Below are 12,954 nucleotides of genomic sequence, written 5' to 3'. Positions count from 1 at the left end.
GAGACATTTTCAATTTACCGTTATTCAGCTTAAAACGAAAAATAGTTCCACTTAACAATCGTAATACGAAATACGGCAAATGAAATCTAACAAAATTCTCCATAAGTTCCGATAGGACTGATAGTTTATGAGAAATGAATTAACCATTCCAAATTTTTTGTTTTTAATGACAAAAATAAAAAAATTAAACTTTAACAAATGAAAAATTTTAAAAATAACAGTTTCTGTGTAAATTTCTTGTTATTTGTGTTAAAGCCTGGTTTCTTACGAACAAGTCAAGGTACTAGTGAAGAATATCGATGACTAAATAAAAAAAGGAATGAGTGGTGAAAAAAATGCGTAAGAAATTTTGGTATGAAAAATTGGCAGGAAAGAGTGCACATGGCGTATGGGTAACATTATTTGCTCCTAATTTTTAACCGACTTCCAAAAAAGGAGGAGGTTATCAGTTCGTCGGAATATTTTTTTTTTAAGTATGTTACCGCATAACTTTGGACCACGTCAACCGATTTCGATAATTCTTTTTTTAAGTCGGTTTTTTTTTGCTAAAAATTACTTGTTCATACATAAAATAAATGCTCGTTTTCATTTGACCACTCATTACTTCTTCATTTGTCCTTCAATTTTCTGCAAAAATTTTCACAAAATCTGTTTTTTTTACCGACTTCCAAAAAAGGAGGTGGTTATCAGTTCGTCGGAATATATATATATATATATATATATATATATATATGCATATTTTTGTATGTATGTTACCGCATAACTTTGGACCACGTCAACGATTTCGATAATTCTTTTTGCATCGGAAAGGTAGTGTCTCAGGCGTGGTCCCATACTAATCTGGTTTAGATCCGATCATTGGATCATGAAATATATATATACATATATTCATTTTTATGAGAATTGAAGTCGGTTTTTTTGCTAAAAATTACTTGTTTTTAATTTTTCACCTATTAAAATTTCAGTTTCTTTCATTTTTTATCAAAAAAATATGGTATGATTAATTAATACGGTTTATGGAGAATTTCTTTAGCTTTCATTTGCCGTATTTCGTATTACGATACGATTCAAGATATATGTGATGAAGTGGAACTATTTTTTTTTGTTTTAAGCTAAATAACGGTAAATTGAAAATATCTCGAAAACCTATTCATAGAATAAAAAGTGAACTCTATTTTCGGAATCAGCGGACGATTCCACATGAAGAATGGATAGGGGCATCCGTAGAATAAAAAAAAAACACTAATTTCTGATCCAGTGTTATCAGACTAAAATTGAATGGGCAATAAAACTGTCTACTCAAAAAAATAGTTCTGAGAAAACTTAGAAATTTTGATGAAAATTTGTTGCGTTTTCTTTAATTTTCTAAAAAGTTATAAGCTTGGGTTCATGAACTGTATTTTAATTGAAAAATTTTAAAGGAAACAGGAAACATATTTTTATAAAAAATTATCACAAATAAATAAGAATAAAAAACGTAGCATATATCGCGAAAAATTCACTGTGTCAATACTTTTGTTCATCACTCAAGATGAATTTTAGCCAAAATATTTAATTTTCACGAACGACGTACAAAGTTGTAAAATAAGAATTATACGCTTTCGTTTTCAATAAAAATGAGGTTTATATATTCTTCACAGAAATATTAAAAAATATTTAAAGTTGTGACTGCTGTAAAGTAATTATGCATGAAATCAAAGTTTCCATAGACAAAAATTACAACTGTTTTTTTTTTTTAATATTTTCCCACAGGTTAATAAAATGTAGTCATTTAAAAATAGATTACTACAGAAATAGAGATAATAAGGGCATATTTAAATTTATGTCGTTTTCCTCTTTTCGATGGATATATAAATTTCGGCTTTTACCTATATTTTGCAGTGTTAAGGTGGGAAGATTTCTATAAAAAAACGTAAATCCAAAAATAAAATGTATTTCTGAATGAAAGTTGCATCAAATCTTAAATTACGAATCAAATCATGAATAAAATTTATTTGCGATTTGATTCGTCAACCAAATAAGAAACTAGTTTTATTTGTTATTCGTTTCGCAAAAAAAAATAAAATAAAATAATACAATTAGGTAAAACAAGCTGAATTTATTCAAGTAATTAACCTACCAGCAATTTCGTCATTATGCTACTTAGGCCCGAAATTTTAAACGTTAGTTTGATAATTCCTCTTGCTCCATATTCTGCGCCTCCGATTGCAATTCCTCCAGAGTTTTAACGTGGGGATTCCGACCAGTATTTGCCTTAAACATCGCACAATATTCATCCGGGGTCATTGTCATATCGTGCATTCGCAATAAATGCTTCCTAAATCTGAAATATTTGAGTTACAATAAATTAAATAATATAATTGCATAACATAGGAATTTTCAACTTCTTACACATCACGTTGTGCGCAAGCATAATCACACACTGAGCACCTATAGGGCATGCCAGTGTGCTTATAAGAATGGATTTTCAATTGTTTGACGTGATTAAACTCTTTTCCGCACTCTTTGCATTTTCGTTTGATGCCAGCGTGTCGCTGCAAGTGATAGTTGAGTCGTACTTTGATTTTAAAACGTCGATCACATATATGACATGAGTACGGTTCTTCCCCAGTGTGAATACGCATATGTACCTTGAGATCAAAGGAGCGTATGAATTTTTTAGTACATACCGTACACGGAAAGTTTCGCTCTAAATGCAATCGCTTATGACTGTGAAGCAGAACGTAACTTTTGAACGAATCGCCGCAAACATCACAGACAAACTTACGTTCTGAAGTGTGAACATTGTCAATATGATGTTTAAGATAATGTGGATCGACTTTTTTCTGACATATTGGACACTCCTTCGGTTCTGGTTTTTCGCGCAGATGAATCTTCTTTTCATGTAACTTAACCGAAGTTTCAGAATTATATTCTCGCGCTGAAAAGGATAAACAAATCCAAAGCTAAGAATTAGTCAGTGATTTTTCTTAAAGTAGTAGTTCACACAAGTACCCTGCAGGGAAAAGCTGAAGTAGTATGCACATATTCCAGTTCATCAACTATTATTTAAGGATAAAAGTCATATCAGTTCGTTATGAACTATTATTATAACAGTTCCTCGTAGAAAAAGGTAAACTATTTGGTAGAAATTCTAGTTCAAAAACTGGTATTAAATGAGGAAGTTATACCAGTTCGTCATGGACTATAATTATACCAGTTCCCCGCAGTAAAATGCCAAACCAGCCAGTAAAATACTAGTTAATTAACTACTATGTGCTAAAGCGACGACCTACGAACAACTGTGACAGTGACATCTGTATTTGAATTATATACCAAAACTAAAATGCAGTTTGTGAATGTTTTTTTCTAGACTTCAGCAGAAAGAAGTCTGATGAGGAGATGTGGTGATCTCTGAAATAGCTGCTATAACTTCTACCGCTTAGACTTTGTTGCTTTTTCAATTTTTCCTAATAAACAATCGTGGTACAAAGCTCAATAAAAATATTAAAAATAAAAATGCATTTAATTGGTTTCTTCACAAATATCGGCTGTAGCGTCGAGTGAAGACCACTGTTTCTGATATTTCAAGTTCGAGCCCGCTTGGAGGTGAATAAAGTAAAGTAAGTCAATTATTTCAATTTAAATATATGCAAATTAAAAATTGTAAATTTAACCTAAATAAAACGTAAATACTCAAAATACCATAAAAATTAATCATTTTTCTCTTTAAAACTATACAATTAATAAAAAGAAAATAAACGAAAAAACTAAATAAATTATATTAAAAAAATTCTCTACCGCAGGATTCGAACTCGGAGCTCTCAAATGGCGCCTCTCAAGTTGCGACTGTTGGAGCGCTGCGCGCAAAATTGTATAATTATTCCTTTGACAGGAGCGGCATCTCGTGTGACCCCGCCAAGTTTAAAATACCAGTCGCTTACATTGAAAAATTATAGACTGTGAACTAGTTGGGCTGAAACGCAAACTGGCAGCATTCTAGTTCAGAAATAGTAACTTTTCCTACAGGGTACATACAAATTTATTAACCCTTGTGGTTAGCTGATTAAGTTAAGTGACATTTTTATTCAGAATTTTTAGAAAAATGTATGTATGTGGAATAATGTACAAAGACACTCGAAAAGCGCTTTGATTTCTTATAATTTATAAAAGAAATTGTAGAGCACACTTTATATGGAAGGAAATGCTCAACACCACCAGCTAACAAATTATTAAAATTCAACGCGATTTTCAAACGTGTGGAAACTTGCATCTTATCCTAAAAAACTCTATATCTAAAATTTGAAAAAATTTTGAATTTTTTGGTGGAATTGGTAAAATATGTTGAATTTTTATAATTTTTGTATACATTTTTAAATGAGGATTTACATAACGATGGCTAAGTGGAAGATCCACCTATTTCGGCAGCCAGTTCGGAAATGCTCTATTTCAGAAATGTTTTCAACAACGCCCTATTTTGTGAAAACGAAATCAGAGTGTAAAAAAATCACGTTTTCCGAAATATTTGAGAAGCTCTAGGAAAAAGTGAAAACGTGATAAAACCTTCCACTCAGGCTTAAATTAAAGCCAGAACTCTCGACTACTGTCCTTGACCCTGCATCTCGACCCAAGTCACTTATATGTAGTCATTTTAACTTTTTTTTTCATTAAATGACCAAAAGTGACCATCAGGTTAAGGTACTGGGATGGTATTTCAGGGAACGTAGGAAAGAGTTCTAGCTTTAATTTAAGCCTAAGCGGATGAATTTATCACGTGTTCTTTCTTTGCCTATAACATCTTTAATATTGCAAAGAAAGCGATTTTGTAAGCTTCCCCCACAAAACAATGAGCAGTTAGCATATTATTGCCCTATTCTTACAATACAACATAAGGTGGACGAATGTGGTTACTTTCTTTTTTAATTCTTGAAGTAAGTTGTTTTTGCTATTATCTTCCGCGATCACAACTTTTTCAACAATCAAATAAAAAATATTCGAGACAGCTCTTACAATTAATTTTTAGATATTTTTACTTGTATGAAAAATTTAAATTCAATGATTTAGATTACTTAAGATACCGTCAGAAACGCTCTCTATCTCCCAAAAAAAAAAAAAAGAATTAAGTGCTTCAACCACTATTTTAAAATCAAATATTCGAAGCACAATTTTATAGACGTTGAAAAAAGTAGCACAAACTTTAGCGAGAATAGCAAGTTCAAACTACTCTAGTGAAGAAGATACAAAAAAGGGTCCCTTATACTTTTCATCCACTACGTAATGGACCTTCTTCTTGACAAACTACCATGTTTTGAAACAGCCGCACAACTTTAATTTTTGCAATATTGGACAGCTTTCTCGCCATTTCTCCCACTGTGCGTTCTTCAACCAAATTCTGCGATAGGGTGTTTTCAATAAATTTCTAAAATAGGGCGTTCTTCAATCAAATTCTGAACAAGTGCCTTCTTGAAAGGTTTTTCAGAAGGTCGATATTCCACTCAGCCATCAATATATGGTGCTTATTATCTATGTAATGTGCCAGACTGTTATGAAAAAAATAATAAACATTAAATAAACAAAAGAAAAATATCCAAATCAAAACTGGTCAAAATATCAGTTGACTTAATCAGCTGACCACAAGTGTTTGTATATACGGGACGGTGCTTTATTTATAAGTTTAAATTTCAAGATATGTTAAATTGCTTAAAATAAGTTATCAAATAATTTGGTTTAACCATACAGGTTGTTTAAATTCTGTCTCTACTTACGGCAAAATGAACACAGGTATTTTCTTTTCCTGTTCAGAGCATAAATATGTCGTTTTTCGTGATATTTTATTCGATTACCAGGTATTTCCTTATTGCAAAATTTACATCTAATTAATTCACTGCTTTCAGTATTCTCGTTTTCCACTTTTTCAGTATCGATATTACTGCTTGCATTTATATCGCCTTCAGTTGTTGTTGCGCTGTCGGGGTGCTTCCGCCTCTTGTGATAATAGACGGCACTATGGCTTTTGAAGCACATATTACAGATTGGACAGTTATACAGTTTATCCTCTTCGTCATCTTCGGGAAGCCTTTTCATACTTTGATTATGTTTACGTTTCATATGATCTTGAAAAGATCTTTTCTTATTGAACTGTCTTGAACACAAGGAACATTGAAAGGGCTTATTTTCTTCCTTCTCCTCAGAAATTAAAGCTCTTAAGCTACTTATAGAATGATTGTGTATTCGTTTTACATGTGCCCTGAAAGTGCCATGTTTTTTAAAGCTCATCGAGCATATTGGGCAATCAAATGTATGCTCCTGAATGTGATCGGCTAACTCGAGGACAGATGAGAAATACTGTTCACAATGCTCACAACGAAACGAGGTATTTTCACCCGAATCGCGGTTACGTATTCGCTTTCTCGGAAAATATTTAGAATAGGAATTGCTGTGCTTAGATCGCAAGTGTTTATAAAATACCTCCCTTGAGTGATACTCTTTGCACCAGGGGCACTGCACTGGTGATTCAGTTCCATGAACAAGAGATTCGTGCAGTTGTAACTCATTAGGGAAGTCAAAGACTTTTGGACATTTAATGCAGACGATATGCGCTATAAAGAGAAATTACCGTATTCACTTGACCATTCAGACATGATTCAAAGCTGAAATTTGACAAACGATATGATTGATTAAAAAGAAATACTTACGCTTATGCATGTCAAAAATATGACTTCTTAGCTCTTTTTGCGTAGTGTATATACAATCACATAATTTACAAGGATGTGTCACCCTGCCTCTCAACACTTCATTATCACCTCTTTCCCCATCTTGCCATTCTTCACTTAATTCCTCGGATTTCTCAGATTTTATGTCTATCGTAGGTATATCTAGTTCAGGTATGCTTATTGAATATTCAATGGCAGCAGGGCTTGGTGGTATCGTAGCTAAGGGATCATTTGTCCATTCCACAGCATCCTAATGAAAGCATGTGAATTTTATATAAATTTGTTTAGCATATATAAATTAATACTTCTATTCCATACTTGCGGTTGCTCAGTGTTAGCATAAATCAACTCAGGCTCACTTTTTGGAAACACTAAAATTTTCCTCAGTTCTTCATCAGAGCGACGAGCGATTTCCTTGAAATTATAGGCTGAACGCACAATTTGTGTGCAATTTAAGCATAATAGTTGTGGAAGATTATCAGTGGATGTTGCATGGAGCTGTGTACAATCGTTAAAGTAATCGCACAATGTTTTCCCATCTGCCGATATGGCACAACACATTTCCACAGCCCCGACGCAGTCCATTTGCATACAGGCACGACACTGCATTTTTAAGCACCTTATTTCCACTTCAACACAAGGTCAATTAACTTTTCTTTCATATAAGAGTAAATTGTAGCTCGAATTGGCATAGATTAAATTGACATCTTATAATTTGTTTACCAGTGTTTAATTTTACTTCAGCTGGAACATTTTTCGCGTTTCTACTTGAAATTTTCTAGATATTACAAGTTAGGGATCGATAGTAGGGATTTCGGAAAAACATCGATGCTTCGAAAATATCGATGTTTTGCTTCGAAGCATCGTAATTTTTCCTTTCGATGTATAAATAGTCGATGTATCGATGCATCGATGTTTTTTCAAAACTGACATCGTAGTTCATTGAACCGTCATTGGTCTTTTTAATTGTACAAAAAACAAAAAAAGATGTGACTAACCAAAAAATTGAAGTAGCCCCAAAAAGTTCCGTTAGAAACTTAACTAGCTCAGTTGCAGTAATTTATTTCCAGCTTTGTACAATTTTGCTAATAACATATTTTGTTGTGAAACATTAGTTGCGTTTGTTTACTCAGTTCCAGTAAAAGTTTTTACGAATTTTCATGTTTTGGCGTTTTCGTACGCAAAAACTTGCAAAGTAGGTGAAATTGAGAGAGCGAAAAATTACAGTTGTAGCTGCAAGTTTTTACTGGATAAATTTTTACTAGTAAGAATTTGCCAGTACGAAAAACATCTGATCGCATGTTGCTGGATGAAATTTAAACAAATAAGGAAACTGTTTGTGGGTTTTTATTGTTGAAATTCACAAACTAAACCTATTTAAATATAAAATATATTGTTTTATTAGGAATTTGCTACGAATAAACAACCAATTTATCAGCTGTTCATGAAACTTGCAAATTATTACTGGAAAAGCGTTCGCGTACTTTTTTGCAAATTTTTTCTATGAGAGCGAATTCGTAGAAATAAATTTACTGGAGAGTTGCTTGCAAGTTACTGGATAATTTATAAACAAACACAACTATTATCAGAAAGATCTTATGCAAATCGATGCATCGATGTATGCCTTTCGATGTATCGAAAAATATCGATGCATCGCATCAAAGAAAAACATCGATGTATTTTTGCCACTGACATCCTAATCGCGAGGCTAACGGCAGTAATCGGACTATAAAAATTATGTGGTAGAATCTGGAAAAAAATGTGGTAGATTTCAAAAAAATGTGGTAGATGTCAGATTTTGGATCAAACTTTGTACAATAATTAAAAAAAATTCTGCAAGGTTTCACCTAAATTGCAAACGTTTTAATCAGAATCTAACAAAAAAATTATTTTGTTATAAAAAACTTCAAGATTGAAGTTGCTAAAAATTGCGTTGAGTTTTAGCAATTTTTTTTGCTTGACAGTGTAAAGCATATCAAGATATTTTTCGAACATATTTTGAAAAATTTCTGGAACCTCGCGGAGTGCTACCAGCTTTTCTTTTTATCATATCACGATGTAGCGAACAAACTTGGCACGTTCCAGCTACTTGTGCTTTGCCGATGTTGACAATTCGAAAGTAAAATTAAACAACGCTTTAAAAGCTTTAGATGCACTGAAATTTGCTAATACTTTCACAAAAATCGCAATTTTTTTTAACAAAACCACGTTTCCTGTCGAAAAATTGAATATTGAGAAAATTTACTATTTTACAGGTTATTTTATCCTCCCATTCTGCCTGTTCTTAGTGTTTAGTGTTGGACAATTTTTGCTCTTAAAATTAAGAAAATTATGTCGAGCAAAAATAAAAATACTTAAAAACCCGAATAATTGGTAGATTTCAGATCTTGTGTGGTAGATGCTCAAAAAAGTGCAAAATCTAGCACAATGTGGTTATTCGAACACTGGCATGGAACATCCCTACTCCAAAGTGGAATTTAAAAAGGTGTTCGCACGAGGCTATTTTGCTTTCAACTCACGCAGGGTTGCACAAAAAAAGTTGAATGGCTAAGGCCCAGTTTCAGGTGTAGTAGTGTACTTAAGTAGAGATTGTTGATTATCTTCCATTATTCATTCTCAGATCACACATTTAATCTGCACTTAAAAGGCCAACATTGGCTATTTAAATATGAGATATGCAACCCTGTTTTTGTACCAAACAACCAAGGCACATTAAACAGGTAGTATCAGTAGAGCAAAAACAACATTTGCGTGTATTTTGTTGTTGCTTCTGGTATCGAAAGTGTCAACTGTTCTGAATTTTTTCTTCTAAATCAAAGCGTGCCATGTGAAATACAAAAAATTATAAAAAATAAAAAATTGAAATTGGAAAAAATAAAAATTGATGCAACTTTCTTTCCTAATAAATTTGTTTGCTTCTCGAAGCATTGATCCATCCTTTGCAAGGCCCAGTAATCAGCGGTCGTGCTGCCGAGTTGGGCGAACGTTCCAAAAGCTGCTATTCAATCGCTTGTTTTGTATGGAAAACGGTTTCACAAGCAAATGGATTTTAACATCTTATAATTTTCGTGAGAAAAAATTAAAAATATTTGACATTTTCGAGACCAAATAATTTGAAAATAAATCAAAACAGCTGCTCTACTGATACTACCTGTTCAATGTACCTTGCAAACAACCAAGATTGATTGGTAGGTTGTGTAATCAATTCCACCAAAAAACAATCAGCTGTTCAGCACAAAATGTAAACAAACAAGCAAATGTAACAATTTCAAGGAATAAGCAGCAGTGCTGCCAATTATTTGGCATATTTAGACAAAGTTGATCTGAAACCCAAAGAAAGTTAAGTGGCATTTAAAAACCAATTCAAAATTAACCTTGTGCCATTTAAATATTCATTTGAAATCGGCCCTAAATGTTGATTGGCGACCAACTTTGCCAGCGCCAACGCAAATACACAGAGTATTTCCATAGTAAAACCGGTCAAAATTATTTGGGGTTTTTCTGCTAAGTAATAAAAGAAAACACAGACCTTAATCATAAGAAGCCGTTTTATGAAAAATAATTGTTACACTTTTCTAAGAAAAAGTAGAAGAGAAAACTAGCGATGCATCCAGTTTTTTCAACAGACCTTTGACAAATAATTTTCGATAGTTTGATAGTGCTTCATACCTAATTAAAGGTTATCTTTTAGCGCACGAATAGTCGATTCTCTTTATAGCTAGATGTTGAACATTTCCGCTGGAAATACCTATTGAAGGATCTCGGACGTACGGAAATGCGAAATCGAATTTTAAAATAAATGCGAAAGCTCCGCGGTTGCGAATGCGAATATTCGCAACAACCTTGCTTTGGACCACGGTAACCGATTTCTATAATTCTATATATAATTTTTTAAAGGAAAGGTGGTACTCCGAGGTGCTCCCATACTAATTTGGGTTAGATCCGGTCGTTGGATCGTCATGAAATTAACGGTACTCTTAAATTTGTATATGATAATTGAAGGCGGTTTTGTTTTTTGCTTAAAAATTACTTGTTTATTTTACTATTTTTAGTAATAGATAAACTCGTTTCATTGTTCATTATATTCCAATTTTTGCTCCTCTGCTAGTAACTCCTCTAAAGGTTTCACGTATGGATTTCGGCCGGTATTTGCTTTGAACATAGCACGATACTCATCGGGAGTTATAGTCATATTATGCATCCTCGACAAATGGTGCCTGAACCTAAAACAATTTTAATGATCATATATTATATCTTATATGTGTATACACATTTTAATTTACACTTCACGCTTTACGCAACTATAATCACACACCAAACATCTATATGGCATCCCGGTGTGTTTGTAAGAGTGGATTTTCAATTGTCTAACGTTATTAAACTCTTTTCCACACTCTGCACATTTTCGTTTGATGCCAGCGTGTTGCTGCAGATGATAATTGAGCTTTACTTTTATTTTGAACCGTCGGTCACACAAATGGCATTCGAATGGTTCTTCTCCAGTGTGAGAACGCATGTGCACTTTAAGATCACTTGAACGTATGAATTTTTTTGTACATATATTGCATGGAAATTTACGCTCAAAATGCAATAGCTTATGGTGTTGGAGCAGAGTAGAACTTTTAAACCCATCATCGCAAATATCGCAGACAAATTTACGCTCTGATGTATGAACATTTTGAATGTGCTGCTTGAAATAGTCTCTATCAAATTTCTTGTGGCATATCGGACATTCCTTTGATTTGGGTTTCTTTGACAAATGAACCCGCTTTTCATGTAAATTAACAGAAGTTTCCGAATTGAATTCACGGGCTAACAAAAAAATAAACAGAAAATTTCTTTTTATTAAATATTTGCCCATCGGCTAATTAATATGTATGGATCATTTATCAGTAAAGGCGTGGATTTCTATTATAATATGGTCCCCCCAGAGCAGCCGATAGGAAACTCGGACCCTGTACATAAATTGTCTTAACTTAAAAGCATGTGATCAATTGAGTTTTGCATGTAGGGTTTGTTTCATGATAAAAACATAAGATGGTAAAACCATCGAGAAGCAGTCCGTTTTCAAGCAATATACATAGTTTTAAAATTCAAAACTCAAACTCACACACACATTCTAATTTTAAATCTCGAAACAACAATTGTGAAAAAATTTTGCCTAAGATACGAACATATTGTCGATTTGCACCCATCGGACCACCGGATGAAACGTATTTCTTATAAAACTTCATGTGAAAAGAATACTTTTGAACATGGGTTGCCTAAAAAATGTCGGTCCAGGCTATGACTAAGTTAGGATGCAATAATTGCACCCATCTAAATGCCAAAAGAAATAGACACCAATCGAAAGGATACACAGTGCTTCCCCTTCCATATAAAATGTGGGCAAAAATAGAATTATGAACGAATTTAAATGAAAATTCGCTTATCAGTAAAATAGAGGACGCTAAATTCATAACTTTGGACCACGGTAGCCGATTTCTATAATTCTATATATAATTTTTTAAAGGAAAGGTGATACCTCCGAATTGGTCCCATACTAATTTGGGTTAGATTCGGTCATTGGATCATGAAGAAATTAACGGTACCATTAATTTTTTTTTTATGATATATAATTGAAGTCGGTTTTGTTTTTTGCTTAAAAACTACTTGTTTATTTTACTATTTTTAGTAATAGGTAAACTCGTTTCATTGATCATTATGTTCCAATTTTTGCTCCTTTGCTTGTAACTCCTCTAACGGTTTCACGCATGGATTTCGGCCGGTATTTGCTTTGAACATAGCACGATACTCATCGGGAGTCATAGTCATATTATGCATCCTCGACAAATGGTGCCTAAACCTAAAACAATTTTAATGATCATATATTATATCTTATATGTGTATACACATTTTAATTTACACTTCACGCTTTGCGCAACCATAATCACACATCGAACATCTATATGGCATTCCGGTGTGTTTGTAAGAGTGGATTTTCAATTGTTTTACGTTATTAAACTCTTTTCCACACTCTGCGCATTTTCGTTTGATGCCAGCGTGTTGCTGCAGATGATAATTGAGCTGTACTTTTATTTTGAACCGTCGGTCACACAAATGGCATTCGAATGGTTCTTCTCCAGTGTGAGAACGCATGTGCACTTTAAGATCACTTGAGCGTATGAATTTTTTTGTACATATATTGCATGGAAATTTACGCTCTAAATGCAATAGCTTATGGTGCTGGAGCAGAGTATAACTTTTAAAACCATCATCGCAA

The 12,954-nt window shown here is 33.2% G+C and overlaps 3 protein-coding genes across 5 annotated transcripts; all 3 read right to left on the bottom strand.

Annotated features, from left to right (window-relative positions):
• Nucleotides 1-1,933: 1,933 nt before the first annotated feature.
• LOC118753767 (zinc finger protein 431-like) lies at nucleotides 1,934-7,522 on the bottom strand. 3 transcript variants are annotated; one of them, XM_036488645.1, is made up of 5 exons: nucleotides 7,011-7,522; nucleotides 6,675-6,942; nucleotides 5,745-6,578; nucleotides 2,392-2,920; nucleotides 1,934-2,323 (listed from the first exon to the last, which is right to left on the bottom strand). In XM_036488645.1, the coding sequence occupies exons 1-5, from the start codon at nucleotides 7,299-7,301 to the stop codon at nucleotides 2,164-2,166; spliced, it is 2,082 nt and encodes a 693-aa protein (XP_036344538.1). In that variant the 5' UTR covers nucleotides 7,302-7,522; the 3' UTR covers nucleotides 1,934-2,163. The 3 variants fall into 3 exon arrangements, with proteins under 3 accessions (XP_036344538.1, XP_036344539.1, XP_036344540.1); XM_036488646.1 differs by lacking the exon at nucleotides 1,934-2,323 and having other exon boundaries at nucleotides 2,485-2,630; nucleotides 2,768-2,920; XM_036488647.1 differs by lacking the exon at nucleotides 1,934-2,323 and having other exon boundaries at nucleotides 2,599-2,709; nucleotides 2,768-2,920.
• Nucleotides 7,523-10,674: 3,152 nt separating this feature from the next.
• On the bottom strand, nucleotides 10,675-12,166 carry LOC118753764 (zinc finger protein 2-like). The gene is made up of 2 exons (XM_036488643.1): nucleotides 10,976-12,166; nucleotides 10,675-10,915 (listed from the first exon to the last, which is right to left on the bottom strand). The coding sequence occupies exons 1-2, from the start codon at nucleotides 11,551-11,553 to the stop codon at nucleotides 10,762-10,764; spliced, it is 732 nt and encodes a 243-aa protein (XP_036344536.1). The 5' UTR covers nucleotides 11,554-12,166; the 3' UTR covers nucleotides 10,675-10,761.
• A 155-nt stretch (nucleotides 12,167-12,321) lies between these two features.
• On the bottom strand, nucleotides 12,322-12,925 carry LOC118753768 (zinc finger protein 491-like). Its single transcript, XM_036488649.1, has 2 exons — nucleotides 12,598-12,925; nucleotides 12,322-12,537 (listed from the first exon to the last, which is right to left on the bottom strand). Exons 1-2 carry the CDS (start codon nucleotides 12,828-12,830, stop codon nucleotides 12,384-12,386), a joined length of 387 nt encoding a protein of 128 aa, XP_036344542.1. The 5' UTR covers nucleotides 12,831-12,925; the 3' UTR covers nucleotides 12,322-12,383.
• Between the last annotated feature and the right edge of the window lie 29 nt (nucleotides 12,926-12,954).

This window comes from Rhagoletis pomonella, unplaced genomic scaffold, assembly GCF_013731165.1.
Source record: "Rhagoletis pomonella isolate Grant_MI unplaced genomic scaffold, Rhpom_1.0 Rhpom_scaffold_02832, whole genome shotgun sequence".
In the NCBI taxonomy this organism is placed as follows: Eukaryota; Metazoa; Arthropoda; class Insecta; order Diptera; family Tephritidae; genus Rhagoletis; species Rhagoletis pomonella.
Note: the sequence above shows the minus strand (reverse complement) of the source record. Positions and strands in the feature narration are given on the sequence as shown.